Source organism: Ranitomeya imitator, chromosome 1 (genome assembly GCF_032444005.1).
Source record: "Ranitomeya imitator isolate aRanImi1 chromosome 1, aRanImi1.pri, whole genome shotgun sequence".
Classification (NCBI taxonomy): Eukaryota; Metazoa; Chordata; class Amphibia; order Anura; family Dendrobatidae; genus Ranitomeya; species Ranitomeya imitator.
This window is the reverse complement of record NC_091282.1, coordinates 843,266,650-843,288,679: the sequence shown is the minus strand read 5'-3', so window position 1 is coordinate 843,288,679 and position 22,030 is coordinate 843,266,650. Positions and strand designations below refer to the sequence as shown.

General features: G+C 44.2%; 1 protein-coding gene across 2 annotated transcripts in view; it reads right to left on the bottom strand.

The window, feature by feature from the left end:
* The window catches only part of MAST3 (microtubule associated serine/threonine kinase 3), a 342,522-nt gene extending 320,730 nt beyond the window's left edge, over positions 1-21,792 (bottom strand). For both annotated transcript variants that reach the window (XM_069740959.1, XM_069740967.1), the window contains exons 1-2: positions 21,673-21,792; positions 3,230-3,261 (exon numbers count right to left, since the gene is read on the bottom strand). In XM_069740959.1, coding sequence (XP_069597060.1) covers positions 3,230-3,261; positions 21,673-21,711 — 71 coding nt within the window. In that variant the 5' untranslated portion in view covers positions 21,712-21,792. The remainder of the gene's footprint in view (positions 1-3,229; positions 3,262-21,672) is intronic.
* Between the last annotated feature and the right edge of the window lie 238 nt (positions 21,793-22,030).

Below are 22,030 nucleotides of genomic sequence, written 5' to 3'. Positions count from 1 at the left end.
TGCCCAACTATATGATGGACTGCTACATTGTCTTTGAGGTTCCACGCTCGTTTCACCCCGGCCTCTATATTGAGGGTTGTAGGGCGGCATGTCCAGTCTTCTTCTTCCCGATGGAGCGGGTTCCTCGGTGCCCACAAATTCCTCTACAAGCTCGTTAAGTCTTTGTCGAAACATAAGGTTTCTATGTGCCGGGATATTTTGTACTACAGGCACATAGGATAATAAAAGTAGCTTCCACTCATTAGCAGAGTATACAGACTCGCGTGCTTGCAGCTCGGTAATTTCTCGCCTCAGGTCTTTGAGCTCACTGCGACACATGTCCTCTACCCGTTGGAGTCCATCCACGATAATTGCATCTGCTTCATCTTTTTGAGATGCTCGCTTGCGTCCACGCTGTGATTGCAACCGGGCACTAACACCTGCAGCAACAGTGCTTCTATCCGCAGATCGTGGCTCGCTGATGCCAGACACATCTTCAGGTTGCGTTGGTTCCACTTGAGAAGGCTCCAGTTCCTCTGTTGGTCTAGGAGCAGCGGTACTGCATATCGTGCTGTAACCCCAAAAAAAAAATTACTTATTTTCCTTTAAACAATTTAGTCTCGCACACAGACCTTCTTGTACTTACGAGCGCTGAGACACTGTTTTCTGAAGAAAGAGCAGTTGGTCATAATGCACATACGGTGTCACCCGTTTGCCACTTGATCCGCTTGGTGCATTCTGACTGTTCCGGTAGTCACGGACAAAGCGATCGCGGATGGACTTCCAACGGGTATGGACAGCATCGGCTTTAAATTAAAAAAAAAAAAAAAATAAATAAAAATAGTAGATTGTGTTAAGATATAGGAAAAAGTGTTCATAGTTTGCTACGATAGTTGATATATAAATAGTAGATAGATAGTTGTTAGATAAGAAATAGTGTAGAAATAGTGTATAGATAGATAGATATATAGTGTACAGATAGTTGATAATTGAGAGATAGATAGCAGACAACAAGTGGATAGGTTGATAGGATAGAAAATTTTTTTTTTTTTCATGTATCGGGGATCAAAGTGACAGATTATTTGATCCCACAACTTCCGGTTCTTCACGATGTCATGGTGGGAGCTGTCGCTCTGGTCCCATATGGAGGGGTTGGCTTCCACAAGGTTAATAAGTGTCTCATTGTGGATAGTCAATGGCTCTTCGTCAACGACAATCCTTTTTTTTTTTGTCGCTGACTTGGACTATGTAAACACAAAACGTTATGTTGATAGTGTCAATTTCACTGGATGGCCATATTCATATATACAGAGATAGATAGATACATAGATATAGCAATATATAGATATATAGATAGATAGATAGATAGATGTAGATAGATAGATATAGATTGATAGATAGATAGATAGATACATAGATATTGATAGATAGATATATAGATAGATAGATACATAGATATTGATAGATAGATATATAGATACATAGATAGATATAGATTGATAGATAGATAGATATTGATAGATAGATAGATAGATAGATACATAGATATAGATAGATATAGATAGATAGATAGATAGATAGATAGATAGATAGATAGATACATAGATATTGATAGATAGATATATAGATAGATAGATACATAGATATAGATAGATAGATATAGATAGATAGATAGATAGATAGATAGATATTGATAGATAGATACATAGATATAGATAGACAAATAGATGGAGCGATAGATAGTTGATAGATAGTTTATAGATATAGTAGATAGAAAGTGAATAGATAGATTGTTGGTAAATATTGGATAGAATATTTCTAGTTTTATATTTACCACTGGCAGTTGTGGCGACGACAGACGTCTAGGGACCTTCTTTCTTTTGTGTCCTCCGTGTGCCACAACCTATTGTGTATGTAAAATGTAAAAAAAATTATTTTAACATTAAATAATGTTAACATTCATTGGATCAATAAATTTATGCCTGAAAAATTCAACATGTGTGCTATCTACCTTTGTGGTTTTTGCATGTTTTTTGGGGGGAGGTCTAGCAGCCTCGGGCTCAGAAGACTCCTATTCACAATAAAACAATAAACAGGATTGTTATGCCTAGCTCAATACAATGGAGTTTCACACAACATTATAGTGGTTTTTTAAAGTGCAAGCCTACCGACTGAGACGAAAAAATCTGCTGCTGCTGCTGCTGCTGACATCTGTATCCGACATCTGTGTGCAACAAAACAATACATGTTTAGTACACACACATCCGACGGACATTACAGACTCCATGATGTATACAGAGATATATAATATATAGAAATGTACTTACATTTTAGCTACGGCAAAACACTCTGTCACGTGCAGGAGACTTTGTGTGAGTGGGATATTTTAATGGCCGAAATCACATTTCCTGTCACATGACACATGTGACCACCCTCAAACGCTATTAAAACGTGTGGTTCTATTTGGAAATTTTTCATGATTTGCGTCTGACTGCGTTTGCCATAGCCTTCTATGGCAGAATGAACGCTTCCGTTAGTAGTGCGTTAGCTTGGCCGGACCCGAAAACGCTGCAAGCCGCGTTGAAGGTCGGTCAGAAAAAAAACGTTATGTGACAAACGCATACCAATTTAGGGATGCGTCACGATGCGTCAGACAATGCAAGTCTATGGGCGCGTTAGTATGTGCGTTACATTGCGTTTTTACTACTTAAAAACGAGTCCGTTAGACGGACACACCTAGCGCAATGTGAACCCAGCCTTAACCTGTAGCTTGGCCTGGTAAGATGTATTTGAAAAAGCTGATTTCAGTGAATGTGACCTCTTAATGCTGCAAATTCAACAAATGATCATTTTCAGTTCCTTAAAGCCTCAAAAATGCTTGGAAACTCTGTTGTGGAACAGTGCATTATGAGTTTTGTTAGTTTAAAAAAAACCATTCTGTTATTATTGGGAGCTTTGTCAAATAAAATTAGATTTATATTTTAACAGTTGATGATTTGAACATTATACCGACTCATTAACATCAACCATTTAGAAAATCAGAGAGAAATAGCATTTGCACAATAACTTGGAAAGCGGTGTATTAGGGGTTTACAATATTATGGAGAATATATGTATAAGCAAACATTACAAAGGTATTCATGAGACATATTTGCAACACGTGCGCACATATATATGTTTATTTATCATAATAGTATCTGTCCCATATTAATGCTGGGAGTTAGTGAATATATATATATGTTCTACTTACGCACTCCCTCGGCGTGGCAAACTGAGCTCTTTCTGAAATGAAAAAAAAAAGTGTGTTATTTTGTAATTTGTTGTAATTACTAGGCATTAAATTATTTGTTAAAATCTTGATTTTTAAGGGTAATCTATCATCAGGTTTTTGCCGCTTTATATGAGACCAACATGTAGAGATCAAAACCCTGATTCCAGTGTTGTGTCACTTACTGGGCTGCTTAGTACGTCATAAAATCACTTGGTTTAGCAGTAGATTATCAATACAGGGCTAGTAAACCTGCTGCCATGTAGTACTGCACAGTGTACACAGAAAGCTGCCATTCAGTGGTGTGGGCAGGGTTATGCTGAGCTCAGCATTCCGAGAACCAGTACAATGGCTTGCAAAAGTATTCACCCCCTTGGCAGTTTTTGTGTTTTGCTACCTCACAACCTGGAATTTCACTGTTTTTTGAGGAAATGGGGATAAAGAAGTCGTGAAGAAATTTCTAGGTAACAACAAAGATCTAAAATTTAAGTCCAACGTGGAGAACATGCTGAAATGTTTCAAAGCCGTTGGTTGTCTGATGATTTTTTAGTTACATTTTTTGCATTCCCATCTGGACTACTTTCCTGAAAGCCTTGGTGCTGTTAGCGAAGAGCAACCAAGGTAGATGGTATTTGTGAACATCATGGGTGACTACTAGTGATCAGCGAGTGTACTCGTTGCTTGGGTTTCACGAGCACGCTCGGGTGGTCTCCGAGAATTTGTTAGGCTACGTTCACATTTGCGGTGCGTCGGGCGCAACCGCGGCGACGCATGCGCCATGCGCCCCTATATTTAACATGGGGGGCGCATGGACATGCGTTTTGTTGCGTTTTGTGACGCATGCGTTTTTTGGGCGCAAGCGTCAGGGCGCAGAGGACGCTGCTTGTTGCATTTTTTTGCGCTATAAAAATGAACGCATGCGTCACAAAACGCAGCGTTCTGCTGCGTTTTGCATGCGTTTTTTGCGTGCGTTGTGTGGTGCGTCGCCGACGCAGCACACAACAACGCAAATGTGAACGTAGCATTAGTGTTCGGAGATTTAGTTTTTGTTGACGCAGTTGAATGATTTACAGCTATTAGCCAGTCTGAGTACATGTGGGGGTTGCCTGGTTGCTAGGGAATCCCACATGTACTCAGCCTGGCTAATAGCTGTAAATCATTCAACTGCGGTGATGAAAACTAAATCTCCGAACACTAAAAAATACTCGGAGACCACCCGAGCGTGCTCAGGAAACCCAAGCAACGAGTACACTCGCTCATCACTAGTGACTACTGCTGGATGCTTCACAGAGAAGATCCGCAGGCCTTGTGTCAAAGAACAAGAAAAGGCGCAAGAATTAATTTCCAATAAGTTGCATAATGAATGTTCAATACATTTTATACATAATATTGTGTACATTTTTGGCCTCCATAAAGTTTTTTCTTGTTCTTCTCGCTTGTGTGAAATTTCACTCTTGTCTTGTGCAAAATCCATACGTGATGGTTAAATACAGAAGTGTTTTTTGAAATCAGGGCATAAGAAAACATACGGATCAGTCATTGGATTTGAAAACTTTTTCATATACCCAAATATTGCGTACCAGTGTTATTTACACTGATCTGGTAAGATCAAAGCTGTACTGTGATTGGTTGCCATAGCCAACAATGTCAGTTTATCTTTTAGACAGTTTTCATAAATCAGTTGAGAAAGCAATGTTGTACCAGCACAAATTCATCTATCTCCCTTAGGATGGATTCATGAGCTTATTTCAATGTCCATATACAGACCACAATGCTTGGAGTGACCGTGGGTGTGCTGACCCAAAGTTACAGCCTACACTAGTGTCTAAAAGTGTCTATCCCATTCTCATCTAGGAGAGTGGGACGATTTTTTTCTCACTTGTCGTCTGAGTGCTGTTTTTCAGGATCATTTTCAGTTTCCTATGTAAAGGAATTCTAATGAATTCATAAAAATCAGATGCCACACTGATGGTCTTTATGGAGGTTTTTTTTTTCGCACTGTACTGATTTTAGAGTGAAATCTTAGCATGGGATTCTCATACAGCCCAGTGTCCGGCCACAGCCTGGATTCTCACATATAATAAGACATCAGATCACAGATATAAAGGTGTCACTTTATTCAGCTTTCTATGACATACGTGCCCATATAGACATATTATCCTGCAGACAGATTGCCAATATAATTTGCAATGGATCGGTAAAAATCAGATACTATATGGATGATTGAATTTTTTTTTACTTGAACAGTTGAGTCTCAAGTAAAAAGACTAGTGCATGCTGCAATTTTTCACAGCATCTTTTGGTCTGTGCAAAAAAAAAACTCATCTAAACAGCCCTACTGAATAACAGTCGCTGTGATGCAATTTTCTTGCACTCAGCAATCAGAACAAAAATATGGTTGTATGAATGTACATTTATACTACTGTCATTAAGAGATGAATAGCATACCCAAGTTAGATGCTTATAGCCCTCAATGCCTGCACTAGTATTTTTGTGGAGCTTAGACCACATGTCATATTCAAGGCATCCCGAAATCCCGCTTAGGCCGGGGTCACACGTCTGAGTGTGATGCGCGAAACGCGCGCGAGTCTCTCGCCTCAATACCCGCCATTGCTGCCAGCACTCGGGACCGGAGCATTCAGCTGCATAGAAATACATGCAGCATAGAAATACATGCAGCATAGAAATACATGCAGCATAGAAATACATGCAGCCGCACGCTCCAGTCCGAGTGCCAGGTATTGATCTGAGAGACTGGCACGAGTTTCTCGCATCACACTCGCAAGTGTGACCCCGACCTTACCATGTCTTTTTATGTAGGCCATGAGGTCCATATGGACTGGCTTTCTACTTTCTTGCTCCAAGAAAGTGCAAAGCTGGTGTTTCTGTACCACTGACTGTGAGTTGCTAAACACTGGAGAACAGAGTCAGCACTTAGCAAATGAGGTGGTGCCAAAACAAGGAGTGGATGCCATCTAGGATCCTGAGCTCCAGTCAACACTTACACACCACTCCGCACAGCTATCCCAGCACAGCTCTAGAGCCTTGCCACGGCACAGCTCTGAAAGCACTGTCTCCTGGAACAGTTCTGAGAGCCCTGTCCTGGCACAGCTGTGAGAGTCCTGTCCTGGCACAGCTCTGATAGCCCTGTCCTGGCACAGTTCTGAGAGCGCTACCCTAGCACAGCTCTGAGAGCCCTACCATGGCGCAGCTCTGAGATTCCTATTCTGCCACAGCTCTGAATGCCCTACCCCAGGATAGCGTTGAGAGTCTAATCCTAGCACAGCTCTGATAGCCCTGTCCTGGCACAGCTCTGAGAGTCCTGTCCTGGCACAGTTCTGAGAGCGCTACCCTAGCACAGCTTTGAGAGCCCTACCATGGCACAGCTCTGAGAGCCCTACCCCAGCATAGCATTGAGAGTCTAATCCTAGCACAGCTCTGAGAGCCCTGTCCTGGCACAGCTCTGAGAGCCCTGTCCTGGCACAGCTCTGAGAACACTGTCCTGGCACAGCTCTAAGAGCCCTGTCCTGGCACAGTTCTGAGAGCCCTGTCGTGGCACAGCTCTGAGAACAATGTCCTGGCACAGCTCTAAGAGCCCTGTCATGGCACAGTTCTGAGAGCCCTACCCTAGCACAGCTCTGAGAGCCCTATTCTGGCACAGCTCTGAATGCCCTACCTCAGGATATCATTGAGAGTCTAATCCTAGCACAGCTCTGAGAACAATGTCCTGGCACAGCTCTAAGAGCCCTGTCATGGCACAGTTCTGAGAGCCCTACCCCAGCATAGCATTGAGAGTCTAATCCTAGCACAGCTCTGAGAGCCCTGTCCAGGCACAGCTCTGAGAGCCCTGTCCTGGCACAGCTCTGAGAACACTGTCCTGGCACAGCTCTAAGAGCCCTGTCCTGACACAGTTCTGAGAGCCCTACCCTAGCACAGCTCTGAGAGCCCTATTCTGACACAGCTCTGAGAGCCCTCTCCTGGCACAATTCTGAGAGCTCTACCTTAGCACAGCTCTGAGAGCCCTACCATGGCACAGCTCTGAGAGCCCTATTCTGGCACAGCTCTGAATGCCCTACCCCAGGATAGCGCTGAGAGTCTAATCCTAGCACAGCTCTGAGAGCTCTGTCCTGGCACAGCTCTGAGAGCCCTGTCGTGGCACAGCTCTGAGAACAATGTCCTGGCACAGCTCTAAGAACCCTGTCATGGCACAGTTCTGAGAGCCCTACCCTAGCACAGCTCTGAGAGCCCTATTCTGGCACAGCTCTGAATGCCCTACCTCAGCATATCATTGAGAGTCTAATCCTAGCACAGCTCTGAGAACAATGTCCTGGCACAGCTCTAAGAGCCCTGTCATGGCACAGTTCTGAGAGCCCTACCCTAGTACAGCTCTGAATGCCCTATTCCGGCACAGCTCTGAATGCCCTATTCTGGCACAGCTCTGAATGCCCTATTCTGGCACAGCTCTGAATGCCCTACCCCAGGATAGCATTGAGAGTCTAATCCTAGCACAGCTCTGAGAACAATGTCCTGGCACAGCTCTAAGAGTCCTGTCATGGCACAGTTCTGAGAGCCCTACCCTAGCACAGCTCTGAATGCCCTATTCTGGCACAGCTCTGAGAGCCCTATTCTGGCACAGCTCTGAATGCCCTACCCCAGGAGAGCATTGAGAGTCTAATCCTAGCACAGCTCTGAGAGCCCAACCTTGATACAGCTCTGAGAGCCCTACCCAGAGACAGCTCTGTAAGCCCTACCCAGGGACAGCTCCAAGAGCTGATTTTAATAGTAAATCTAAACAAGACTGAGCAGAGCTCACCCATCACCAATGACGACCTCCACAGTGATTTACATATTATTATTGCACAAGAACTAAAATCAGGCAGAAATGGTGTCAAATATAACTCAAGAAAAAAACAATAAACATTTTAAAAAGCCTGAATTAAAAACACAAACAAATGTATTTTAACCAAGAAATCTAGTTGAATTACATTTTAATCATGTATGTTAATATATTTGAATGGGCATTCTTTTAGTTTTGTGCTTGTTGTTATTTTTAGAGCATGATCGTTTGATGCGAATGGAGTAAGGTATAGTGTCCAAGGGAATTTAGCAATATGTTATGAAGTAGTTACATTTATGCAATCTTACAATTACAAATACTCCATTAAAGGTAACACTACAGTAATGCTAATGTGTCACTCGGTGAAAATGAGTTTGATACTGTAAGGCTATGTGCACACAATGCGGATTTGTAGCATGTGCGGAAATGCTCCAAAAACGTAATGGATTACTTAACCAATATTAATCAATGACAATCCTGAAGTGTTGTGCACATGAGCCAGAAATTTCCGTCCTTATTTGCAGCGTTTTATTTTCTGCAGCATGTCAATTCTTTTTGCGGAACTGCAGCGTTTCTGCACCCATTGACTTCCATTGAGTCAGTCAAATCTGCATCAAAAACGCAGGTGTAAAAAGGTTTGCAGATTTGCTGCTTATTTGCTGCCAAAAACGCTGCGAATTATCAAAGGGAAATGATGTCAGAAGGAGGAAAAGTGTGTGTGTGGAGAATGTGTGTGTGTCTGTGTGTGTGGGCGGAGAATGTGTGTGTGTCTGTGGGCGGAGAATGTGTGTGTGTCTGTGTGTGGGCGGAGAATATGTGCGTGTGTGTGGGCGGAGAATGTGTGTGTATGTGTGTGTGGGCGGAGAATGTGTGTGTGTCTGTGTGTGGGCGGAGAATGTGTGTGTGTCTGTGGTGTGTGGGCGGAGAATATGTGCGTGTGTGTGGGCGGAGAATGTGTGTGTCTGTGTGTGTGGGCGGAGAATATGTGCGTGTGTCTCTGTGTGTGGGCAGAGAATGTGTGTGTCTGTGTGTGTGGGCGGAGAATGTGTGTGTGTCTGTGTGTGGGCGGAGAATGTGTGTGTGTCTGTGGTGTGTGGGCGGAGAATATGTGCGTGTGTGTGGGCGGAGAATGTGTGTGTCTGTGTGTGTGGGCGGAGAATATGTGCGTGTGTCTCTGTGTGTGGGCAGAGAATGTGTGTGTCTGTGTGTGTGGGCGGAGAATGTGTGTGTGTCTGTGTGTGGGCGGAGAATGTGTGCGTGTGTGTGGGCGGAGAATGTGTGTGTATGTGTGTGTGGGCGGAGAATGTGTGTGTGTCTGTGTGTGTGTGTGGAGAATGTGTGTGTATGTGTGTGGGCGGAGAATATGTGCGTGTGTCTCTGTGTGTGGGCCGAGAATGTGTGTGTGTGTGTGTGGGCGGAGAATATGTGCGTGTGTCTCTGTGTGTGGGCGGAGAATGTGTGTGTCTGTGTGTGGGCGGAGAATGTGTGTGTGTCTGTGTGTGGGCGGAGAATATGTGCGTGTGTGTGGGCGGAGAATGTATGTGTGTGTATGTGTGTGTGGGCGGAGAATGTGTGTGTGTGTGTGTGTGTGTGTGTGTGTGGGCATAGAATGTGTGTGTATGTGTGTGGGCTGAGAATGTGTGTGTGTCTGTGTGTGTGGGCCGAGAATGTGTGTGTGTGTGTGTGGGCGGAGAATATGTGCGTGTGTCTCTGTGTGTGGGCGGAGAATGTGTGTGTCTGTGTGTGGGCGGAGAATGTGTGTGTGTCTGTGTGTGGGCGGAGAATATGTGCGTGTGTGTGGGCGGAGAATGTGTGTGTATGTGTGTGTGGGCGGAGAATGTGTGTGTCTGTGTGTGGGCGGAGAATGTGTGTGTATGTGTGTGTGGGCGGAGAATGTGTGTGTGTCTGTGTGTGTGGGCCGAGAATGTGTGTGTCTGTGTGTGTGGGCGGAGAATATGTGCGTGTGTCTCTGTGTGTGGGCGGAGAATGTGTGTGTGTGTGTGTGGGCGGAAAATATGTGCGTGTGTGTGTGGGCGGAGAATGTGTGTGTGTGTGTGTGTGGGCGGAGAATGTGTGTGTGTCTGTGTATGGGCGGAGAATATGTGCATGTGTGTGTGTCTGTGTGTGGGCGGAGAATGTGTGTCTGGGCAGAGAATATGTGCGTGTGTCTCGGTGTGTGGGCGGAGAATGTGTGTGTGTGTGTGGGCGGAAAATATGTGCGTGTGTATGTGGGTGGAGAATGTGTGTGTGTGGGCGGAGAATGTGTGTGTGTCTGTGTATGGGCGGAGAATATGTGCATGTGTGTCTGTCTGTGTGTGGGCGGAGAATGTGTGTCTGGGCAGAGAATATGTGCATGTGTCTGTGTGTGTATGTTTGTGTGTGTCTGCATATCTGTGTGTCAGTGTGTGTGTGTAAACAGGCATCATCTGATGGGACTACTACTCCTTTTGTCTCATATAACAGAGACAGCATGAGCCGATGATGGGAGAATAGTCTCATCAGCCTGTGTTCAATTTTAAATCAAAACATTTACATAATTACATATTCACATACTCACCGAAAGGCCTAGTCCCCAATGCCCGCGTCTCCTACAAGCAATCAAAAATAATAAATCAACATATACTCACCTTTCCACTGTCGTCCATTTGAGGCCGGATCACACACAGCGAGATATGGCCGAGTATCGCAGGTTAAAACCAAGCTCTGGCGCCGCCACTCCAGAGCGGAGCGTGCGGCCGCATAGCAATACATGGAGCTGCATGCTCTGCTCCGGAGTGCCGGTGCCAGAGCTTGGTTTTAACCTGCAAGACTCGGCCGTATCTCGCTGTGTGTGACTCCGGCCTAATACTGAGTGTCATACGGCGATCTCACCCGGCCGCTGGCGATACACTGACAGGAGGTGATCGCTCCCACAGTGTATCACTGAGCCGCTGTGAGAGTTCACTGGAGATCATAAGCTGATCAGCTGTAAGGCGGCCAGGTTGGTAGTCATGACAACGGGCTGTACGGTCCCCACACCCTGGCGCCCCACAGATGAAATGTAAAGTCCTTTGTGCTGCATATGCAGCATGCGCAGCAACACACTCATGGTTATTGTCATGTTGGCTCCGCATTCATGAGCTCCGCAAATCAATTCAGAGACGGGGTCTTTTTCCAACAGCTTAACTTTAATAAACAGCAGTATATTCATCACACGGGCAGCACAATTCAAACAGAGCCACGTATTCTCCACTTTCCCTGCCTTCCGGGCAGACTCTATTGTTTCTGTAGTCTCTCTCACCCTCATCCTGGTATTCGCTGCTGTACTTCTAGAGAAATTCTGTTCTGCCATGCTTTCCTCATCACCTGCTCTGTGCCATCCCCTTATCCGGTTCCAATTGGGAAAGGTGCCAGGTGTCACCTGCCCCGGTCGTAGACCCCAGATCCTCTTTGGGTCGGTCCTTCCTAAGCTGATGCCCGCCTACACAATCTCTAGCCTGGGGCCCCTTCCTGCCATAGCAACTCTATCCTCACGGCTGTTCAACTGTTCACTCTCACTGCTACATCTTGCCCTGGGCAAAGCTGCCGGGCTTCTGCCTCTAATCAAGAATTGTCTGTCTTATTCCTCCCTGCTCTGTGCCGCTCTGCTCTGCAGGCCCTCCCATTTGCTTAACCCCTATGCTGTCTGTATCCAACCAAGTCTCCTATCTATTCTCTAATGTGCTCCCCTCTATTCTAACCCCGCCGTTACTCTATGCTAATGAGACGCCGGCCAGGTCTGTGGGGTACTCGGTACCGTGGCTGGTACTCACAGGGGGATGTCACGATGGCGGCGACCTGGTCCGTGGCCTTGGGCGCCCATGTTAAAGGGGATGTCTTTAAAGGGATTCTGAATAAAGTTCGTGTTCATGACGCCACCTGTGGTATTCGGTCAGTAGGGACAGACTCTGCTTAACTTAAGGGGGTCCTCTGGGGTGATGTTATCGCAGCTAGGACAGTATAACTTCTCACAGGTGAAGTAGGTCCCCAGGGCTCCCGGTATGTAGGTGAAGATGGTGAATGGTGCAGTAAAGAACAAGGACACAGGTTTGCAGTCTCTTTACCTGGTTTACTGGAGACTTCAGGTATCCACAGTCCAGGGCACCAGATCACAGTTATAGGCAGGGTCTGTCTGGCTTGGAAGCAAGTTCAGAGTCCCCTCTACCAGGTGGAGATGAAAGCCTTCCTCATAGCTCGGTGATATTGTAGTCCCTTACTGCCTATCGCTTCTAGCAAGATTCTCACAGTTCCTCTCTGTCCTCCACTAAAGGTGGGACACAAACCCTAATGACAGGTGGCTCCAGCCTTTTTATAGGGTCTCTATCACAACCCGGGCTCAATGTGCCACTGTGTCTCTTGGGCAGGGCCGGACTGGCCATCGGGCAGTTCTGGCAAATGCCAGAAGGGCCGGTGGCAGTAGTGGGCCGCTCGAGTGTGCCGATGTCGGCACACTCCCTCCGCTTTCGGCACACTCCCGGCCCCGTATTCAACTATACCGGCGTCATAGACGCCGGTACAGTTGAATGCAATGATGGAGGAGAGAGAGCATCTGCTGTCGCTCTCCCATCATTCCCCGCTCTGCCTGCCGCTGACATTGCGGGTGCGCGATGACGTCATATCATCGCGCACCTGCTGTGTGACCGGACGGGCAGAATGCAGCTGCTGAGACCGGAGCCAGGAGCAGCGAGGGGCAAGAGGAAAGGTGAGTAGAGTGTTTTTTTTTAGTATTATATATCAATGAGTGATAGCTGGATTGTGGGTCTATTGGGGGGGCTGCATTACATTCTATGGGGCTAAGCTGCATTATATTGTATGGTGGCTGTGCTGCATTACATCCTATGGGAACTGGCTGCAATACATTCTATGGGGCTGTGCTGTATTACATTCTATGGGGCTGTGCTGCATTACATACTATGGGTACTGGCTGCATTATATTGTATGGTGGCTGTGCTGCATTACATTCTATGGGGCTGTGCTGTATTACATTCTATGGGGCTGTGCTGTATTACATTCTATGGGGGCTGTGCTGCATTACATTCTATGGGGCTGGCTGCATTATATTGTATGGTGGCTGTGCTGCATTACATCCTATGGGAACTCGCTGCATTACATTCTATGGGGCAGGGCTGCATTACATTCTATGGGGCTGGGCTGCATTACATTCTATGGGGCTGTGCTGCATTACATTCTATGGGGGCTGGCAGCATTACATTCTATGGGGGCTGGCTGCATTACATTCTATGGGGACTGGCTGCATTACATTCTATGGGGCAGGGCTGCATTACATTCTATGGGGCTGGGCTGCATTACATTCTATGGGGCTGTGCTGCATTACATTCTATGGGGGCTGGCAGCATTACATTCTATGGGGGCTGGCTGCATTACATTCTATGGGGACTGGCTGCATTACATTCTATGGGGGCTGTGCTGCATTACATTCTATGAGGCCTGTGCTGTATTACATTCTATGGGGCTGGGCTGCATTACATTCTATGGGGCTGTGCTGCATTACATTCTGTGGGGGCTGGCTGCATTACATTCTGTGGGGGCTGGCTGCATTCCATTCTATGGGGCTGTGCTGCATTACATTCTATGGGGTCTGTGCTGCATTTGATTCTATGGGGGCTGTGCTGTATTACATTCTATGGGGGCTGTGCTGCATTACATTCTATGGGGCTGGGCTGTATTACATTCTGTGGAGCTGTGCTGCATTACATTCTATGGGGGCTGGCTGCACTACATTCTATGGGAACTGGCTGCATTACATTCTATGGGGACTGAGCTGTAATGCTGGATACAGCTGTGATTATATGTTCTATAGTCGTGTTACACTCCCCTCACTTCTTGTAACCTACAAGTGTACAAAGATATTATACAGTCACCATGTGACAAGTGGGCCGAATGCCAGGGCTGAATTTTAGCCCCAGTCCGGCCCTGCTCTTGGGTATTAGGGCGAACAGGTGATATGTAATCCAGTTGTCCTGCCAGTTTCTGCTGTGCCTCCTAGAGTCCAACACAACCTCGGTTTTCTAGCTACCAGTATCTGTGCTCTGCCAGGGAGGTAGCCCAGTCACAGCTATCCTTCCCAGATGTCACTCTCTTGTGCTTTGCTCTCCTGCATGCTGTCTACAATCTGTACTTTCCTTCTGTATCTCTGTCTATCCAGGAGTTGCAGCACCTCTGGCTGCACGGCCCCTCACACGTCTCTGCCTCAGACTGCTCCAGTCTACTGTCTGGCACCAACTGTCTCACTTTCCCTCCAGTCCAGAATTTATATATAGGGGAGCCACCCATAAGCAGGATCAGAGCTCCCCCTTCTGGCCTGGAGTGTGAACATGTGTGCTTTGTGATTACCTGATAAAAGGAATCCTTCATTGCTTCCAAGCGTGACATCACTCTCCGCTTGAGGAAAGCAATGCCACTGTAACAACCAGGACCCTGGGGCATCACACTAACATGTATCCCTAATCCTAAACATATCAAGTACATATCATTACAATACATGATACACATTAATGAACCACACATTACATTAGCATTAATAAAACATTAGGGTGCAGCATGTGACACATGTGTTCAGTGTTCAGAGAAGACATGTGAGGGTCCCCGGCACATCCTTACACAGCTCCGTTGCTCTCATGGCACTGTTGCGTGGGAAAGTTCTCACACAGCGGTAGTGCTGTGAGAGCACTGGAGCTGATGAACTCCGGTGAACTCTCACAGTAGCTTAGTGACACACTGTGGGAACGATTACCTCCTGTCAGTGTATTACCAGAGGCCAGTAGAGTGGTGGGGACATACCTTCACAGTTGCTATTTTAATACAGCATATGTAGGTTAATTATGTTAATGCTCCTACATATGTTGTGTGTGTGTCTCTTTATTTAATATTAATGAGGGTATCTGGCTGAAGAGGTTGAACAAGGAAATTACATCACAATTCTTTTTTTAATTTTTTTTACTAATATATATTTAGCTCAATGGATATACAAAAACGCATGAAAAGCCACATAAAAACCCCATAAAAACGCAGTGATTTTCCACTGCGTTTTTCTGCCAAGAGACGCAGAAACCGCAACGTGCGCACATAGCCTAAGAGTTTGGAAGAGCGACCAGCATGCCCTGAAGATGATGTATTTTCTGTGATATGTTATGTTAATGCAGTTTTCCTAAATTTTGCATTGTTTAGATGATTGTACTGTGAAAACTGCTGCTAGCTGAATCGATTTCGGGGAGGAAATGGGAGAGTCCCAAACGTTGTGCTCAACGGTGCAGCAAAGCTACTGGTGGTCCTAAAACTAAGACTTCTGTGGGTTGGACCATGTCGCCCTGTAGTAGTGGTTGACTGCGAGGTGTCAGCCTATTGTGGAAGATTAAGAAAAGAAGACTATGTCTTGCCCCATGGCAGCATTTGTCTTGGTAGCTGCTGCAACCAGATTGCAGGATGTAGTCAAGAAGGATTCTGGTGTTAGGGATCTGTATTATTATGAGATTGTATTGAAGAAGGGTAAAATACTGCAACGTGTACCCATCTGTAAGAAATCTCCATCAATGTCATGTATGAATACATTCCTGTTATAATCTGTTAGGTTTCAACAAGAACAACTACCTCAGTAAAAGACTTTCTGCTGTTTCTTCTTCCTTGCTCATCACGTTTACCCGAGTACAATCACCAGCGATTGCCAATGGCTTCCAAGGGTTTGTACAGATACTGTGAGGGTGGTAACAGTCACCACATCTCGCTCATCACTGGTGTTCAGGGTTTCCAAACTATATTCGGCCAAAGGAAACCTTATAACACCCCTGGCTTAGACGGTGGACACTATTTTGCTTTTGGGCTCAGTGAAGGACCGAGCTTACATATCTCCAACCTCTGCTTATCTTGTGATAAGCCTTTGATATAACCTATTAGGAGATACGCTAACATACAATCTGTATCCATTAATTGAACTAAGGGGCCAGTTCATTTAAGACTGGTGTTTTGGTGTTTCATTTGCCAATCTTACTAAAGGGCGCACTGGACTACGATGAATCGTATTTATTAAGAGACGCACACCACTTAATGAATTCGGAGCATCTTCTCAGTAGCACACACCTCGCTAGTAATACTAATAACTGGAGGAGCATTTCTGACATAAAAAACCTCAGCTTCTCCCCAGCTTTGCTCGTTTTGTCTGAGCAGCTACAAACTGGCACAAAAAAGCCAAAAATCACAATTTTTTTCCTCAACTTTGTGGCAGTTTTCTGACTAAAAAAGGCTATGGTCATGACAACTTAGATCTCCACTGAGATTCGGCTACACATGAAATTAAAATAGAAGTTAACAAGCAGAAGCATTAGAAAAAAAACAACATAAAATCTGAATAGTCTGTGAAATAAAATGACTAAAGGAACATAACATGGATGATAGATTCTAATATGCTTCAAGTTTTCTTGCCTAAATACATTGAGTTCAACAGGTAACCCAAAAAGCCTATGCTGCCATCTTGTGGCCAAATATGTTACTACCATAAAAAGATTTGTGGTGGTGTGAGATCACCATAACGTCAGGCTCTCGGAAGAAGGTGAAGAAAAAAATCACAGCCTAAAAAAGGTCTGAAGAATGGACTGGTCACTTCTTTTAACTACTTGGCTTCTTTTGAAATCTGAAGCAGATAAAAGGCGCTTATGTTCATTCTTTCGAGTGCTTAGTTAGCGCTTTTCAGGCGGTTTTGGATCAAAATCTGCCTGAAAAAGATGTATTCGCACACCCTTTTGCTCCAAAAATAGCTGAAAAAATGTTTAAAAACACCTATGGTGCTTTAAAATTCACCACGTCAATGTCAACTTTCAGAAGTACAAACGCAGGGGACGCCCGTCATTGTGAGGTAGTAAAACAGGGAGAAGCTGCCGAGGGCCGGCCTCTTGAACTTGTCATCCTGGTCACATCATCTCCGGAAGGATATCAAATGTATGTTTTATCAGAAAGGCGGCAACATCAGAGCAAAACATACACGGCTGCAATCAGAGAGCCATTGTCTGATTCCTGCTGTCCGGGGGTCGAGCGGTAGGAATCAGCTCTCTGCCGATCACATGCACTGTAATGGTTCAATGTGGAAATTCAAGCCATTCTATCAGTTTAATGCAACAAGAACAGCTGAGGTGAATAGAGTTCTGTAGCTGTTGAGGTGTATTATGAGGTTCTTCAGCAGCTGAGGTACACTACAGACCAAAAGTTTGGACACTCCTTCTCATTTAAAGATTTTTCTGTATTTTCATGACTATGAAAATTGTACATGCACACTGAAGGCATCAAGACTATGAATTAACACATGTGGAATTATATACTTAACAAAAAAATGTGAAACAACTGAAATTATGTCTTATATTCTAGGTTCTTCAAAGTAGCCACCTTTTGCTTTGATGACTGCTTTGTACACTCTTGACATTCTCTTGATGAATTAGGAGCATCTGACTCTAGCCCATCTCCTCATCAAGACTCAGATGAACAATCGTCTTGATGAATTGGGCCCAACATCTTCTGTTAACCATGGTTAGGTTACATCCAATGAAACACACGCAGTCATCATTGTTTTGCATCAGAAGAGCATTAGTTTGCTTGTAAGATTGCGCCTAATCAACTATTTATTGGATCAACAAGAACTTCAAAAATAGTGGTTCTACTGAAGTGAAGAAGGCTTCATGTTGCCCAGGAAAGTCCAGTAGGTGCCAGGATTTTCTCCTAAAGAGTATTCAGCTATGGCATCAGTTCAACATCAGTGCAGAACTTGCTCACGAATGGCAGAAGGTACGAGGTGTCAGTGCATCTGCACGCACAGTAAAGAATTCTGGACCCATTCATGTGTGGTGTTGCCTTTCATCCTAGGGAGTGGGCTCTCTCACAATTTTGCCTAAGAACACTGTCATGAATAAAAAATGGAATCCAAACATCCTCTAAGATCAGTTCTCGCATCGATCCAAGAGCAATGTTTTTTCCAGTATGTTGGAGCACTATGTCACAAGGCAAAAGTGATAACTAAGTGGCTTGGTGAACAAACATTGAAATTTTGGGCCCATGGCCAGGAAACTCCCAAGATCTCAATCCTATTGAGAACCTGTAATCAATCCGCAAAAAGCAGGTGGGGAAAAATCATAGAAATTGTGATAAACTTCCGTTACTGATTAGGTAAGCATGGTTTACCATCAGCGAGGATATATTCACTCCATTTTTTGCCTTTTTAGCTTCAGTAAGGAGCAGATCACTACCAATTTTTATTCCACATTTGAGTAATGCCAAAGGGCAATGAATCACAAGTTACAATGTCTCTTGCATATGTCAAGGCTGATAATGGAGAAAATACAGTACTGTGTGTGATAACTGGGATGACTTCAACAAAGACTACAGTGGGTACGGAAAGTATTCATACCCCTTTAAATTTTTCAGTCTTTGTTTCATTACAGCCATTTGGTAAATTCAAAATAATTCTTTTTTTTTTTTCTCATTAATGTAAACTCTGCACCCCATCTTGACTGAAAAAAAACAGAAATGTAGTAATTTTTGCAAATTTAAAAAAAAACAAACAAAAAACTGAAATATCACATGGTCATAAGTATTCAGACCCTTTGCTCAGCATTGAGTAGAAGCACCCTTTTGAGCTAGTACAGCCATGAGTCTTCTTGGGAATGATGCAGCAAGTTTTTCACACCTGGATTTGGGGATCCTTTGCCATTCTTCCTTGCAGATCCTCTCCAGTTCCATCAGGTTGGTTAGTGAACGTTGGTGGACAGCCATATTCAGGTCTCTCCAGAGATGCTCAATTGGGTTTAGGTCATGGCTCTGGCTGGGCCAGTCAAGAATGATCACAGAGTTGTTCTGAAGCCACTCCTTTGTTGTTTTAGCTGTGTGCTTAGGGTCATTGTCTTGTTGGAAGGTGAGCCTTCGGCCAAGTCTGAGGTCCAGAGCAATCTGGAAGAGGTTTTCATCCAGGATATCTCTGTACTTGGCCACATTCATGTTTCTTTCAATGACAACCAACCATCCTGTCCTTGCAGCTGAAAAACACCCCCATAGCATAATGCTGCCACCACCATGTTTCACTGTTGGGATTGTATTGGGCAGGTGATGAGCAGTGCTTGGTTTTCTCCACACATACCGCTTAGGATTATCACCCAAAAGTCTACATCTTCGTCTCATCAGACAAGAGAATCTTATTTCTCATAGTCTGGGAGTCCTTTATGTGTTTTTTTAGCAAACTCTATGCGGGTTTTTATATGTCTTGCACTGAGGAGAGGCTTCGCTCTGCCATAAAGGCATCACTGGTGGAGGTCTGCAGTGATAGTTGACTTTATGGAACTGTCTCCCATCTCCCTACTGCATCTCTGCAGCTCAGCCACAATGATCTTGGGGTTCTTCTTTATCTCTCTCACGAAGGCTCTTCTTCCATGATTGGTCAGATTGGCTGGATGGCCAGGTCTAGGAAGACCTGTGGTGGTCCCAAACTTCTTCCATTTAAGGATTATGGAGGCCACTGTGCTCTTAGGAACCTTGAGTACTGCAGAAATTCTGTTGTAACCTTGGCCAGATCTGTGCCTTGCCACAATTCTGTCTCTGAGCTCCTTTGATCTCATGATTCTCATTTGGTCTGACATGCACTGTGAGCTGTGAGGTCTTATATAGACAGGTGTGTGCCTTTCCAAATCAAGTCCTATCAGTTTAATTAAACACAGCTGGACTCCAAAGAAGGAGTAGAACCATCTCAAGTAGGATCACAAGGAAATGGACAGCATGTGACTTAAATATGAGTGACTGAGCAAAAGGTCTGAATACTTATGACCATGTGATATTTCAGTTTTTCTTTTTCATTAAATTTGCAAAAATTTCTACATTTCTGTATTATTTCAGTCAAGATGGGGTGCAGAGCGTACAATAATGTGAAAAAAATGAACTTTTTTGAATTTCCCAAATGGCTGCAATGAAACAAAGAGTGAAAATTTAAAGGGGTCTGAATACTTTCCGTACCCACTGTATATTTTGCACACACATGTTTTCACACCAATTTTCATCAGTCCTTTATTTTTTCTTTATTTAGTACACGGATGTATACCCTCATGATGACACTCATGATGCTTATGATAAATTGCAACCTTGCTGGATTGCTGAACTAGCGATATCCATAGACTAAAACTGGCAGATATATACAAGTGATATTTGGCATCCTAGACATCAGAGGAGTGTGTGGAATCCAAATTAGTTACTATGATTTCAGGATATTAGAAGATTACGCTTTAGATATGTTCAAGAGCTTGAAGGAAAATTAGCTGTTCATTTATGTCATGTCGGCATTCAATGTGATCAGATGCATACATCTGGATTCCAATTAATTGGCAATTTAACAAAGTTATTTTCGTTCATCTGCACAATAATCTTGTTTACCTCATTTTATAAAAATTGATATCCAATATATGAATGACTTCACAGTAACGGTCATTGTCTAATGACACCTTAGATATGAACAATGGCCAGAAAGTACGGTTGGTATACTGACTGTGAAACTCGGACCACCTTAAAGAGAATCTATCACCAGGTTGTTGCCACCAAATCCAAGAGCAGCATAATGTAGAGACAGAGACTCTGATTCCAGCACTGTGTCACTTGTCTTTTTGCTGCAGGTTTGAAAAAAATCACTGTTTTATCAGCAGGAGATTATTACTAGAGGGCTAATAAACCTTTTCTCTTGATATATTGATTTTTGAGTGCATGGTACAGAACCTTGATATCTAGGCTCTGCCAGTCCGTCTCCTATTTCGAAGCAATATTAAACCTGCTGCCATGTACTCCTCCACATCAACGATTGGCATCTGACTGTCTACACTGCATAGGCAGAAAACTTTCAATCAGTGGTGGGGGTGAGCATAGAGAGAGCTCAGCATTCAGAGAACTGAAAAATCTGCAGCAGATAAAACAATGATGTTATCAAAACTGTGATACATCGCTGGAATCAGGGTCTCCTTTCCAATATTATGATGTTCTCAGATTGGGTAACAAAAATCAGGTGACAGATTCCCTTTAAAAGTTTGTGTATTGGAACTGAGAAGAAGCATTTACTACGATATAATTGGTGTCTCTACCCAACAGAAGCGCAGTACTGTCTTAACTACAAAATCCCAATAATGTCTAAGACCCATCCTTACCTTTTACCACTTACACTATAGTAACAACATAAGTTTTTATTTTTATGATGCCAATCATGTTTCTCCCATAGTTTTTATAACGTTCTGTTGACGTGCCCTGGCTTCTGCTTGTAATGCAGACATGACACCCATGACGGGTCCATTTTTTAATAGATTCAAAAGAATCACATTCACCTAGAATTGGGTCTGTAGAGATGTTCTGGAATTGTAAATGGCAAGAATATCACTGAGAAGCAAACAGTTCTGCAGGCACTTAGCAGTGGCCACTTAAACATGGCGTAAAGCTAGTGTGGACAGTCTTAAGTAGTAAGAGTCACACATCATGGCATTAAACAGTAGCACTATACATCAACTTTCCGCACTGAAAACCAGACAGCATTGTAGAAGTAACAAAGACTTACTTGCAGTCCTCTCCGCCTCAGGATACTTGGCTCATCCATGTCTAATTCCTCCTTTGGATCCTCAGCCCCTCACACTTCCAGCCCCATCATGCCGCTATGTGGATGTCGCCTTAGATCTGCTTTGGCAGCAGCGAGCAACACTAGAAGTAATTCAGCGACTTCATCTTTCCAATTGGCTATTACACGTCATATGATTCCCCCTATCTCCAGACTAATCTGATGTGCCACTTAACGCTTTGATTGCCACTGAATAGATTGCTGCTGGAAGCGTGCACTATAAACACCAGCAAAATGCTTAACATACAATAGAATACTATTTCCCTTCATTATCGTAGTTTTTGAGTTAGGCCAGAAACTC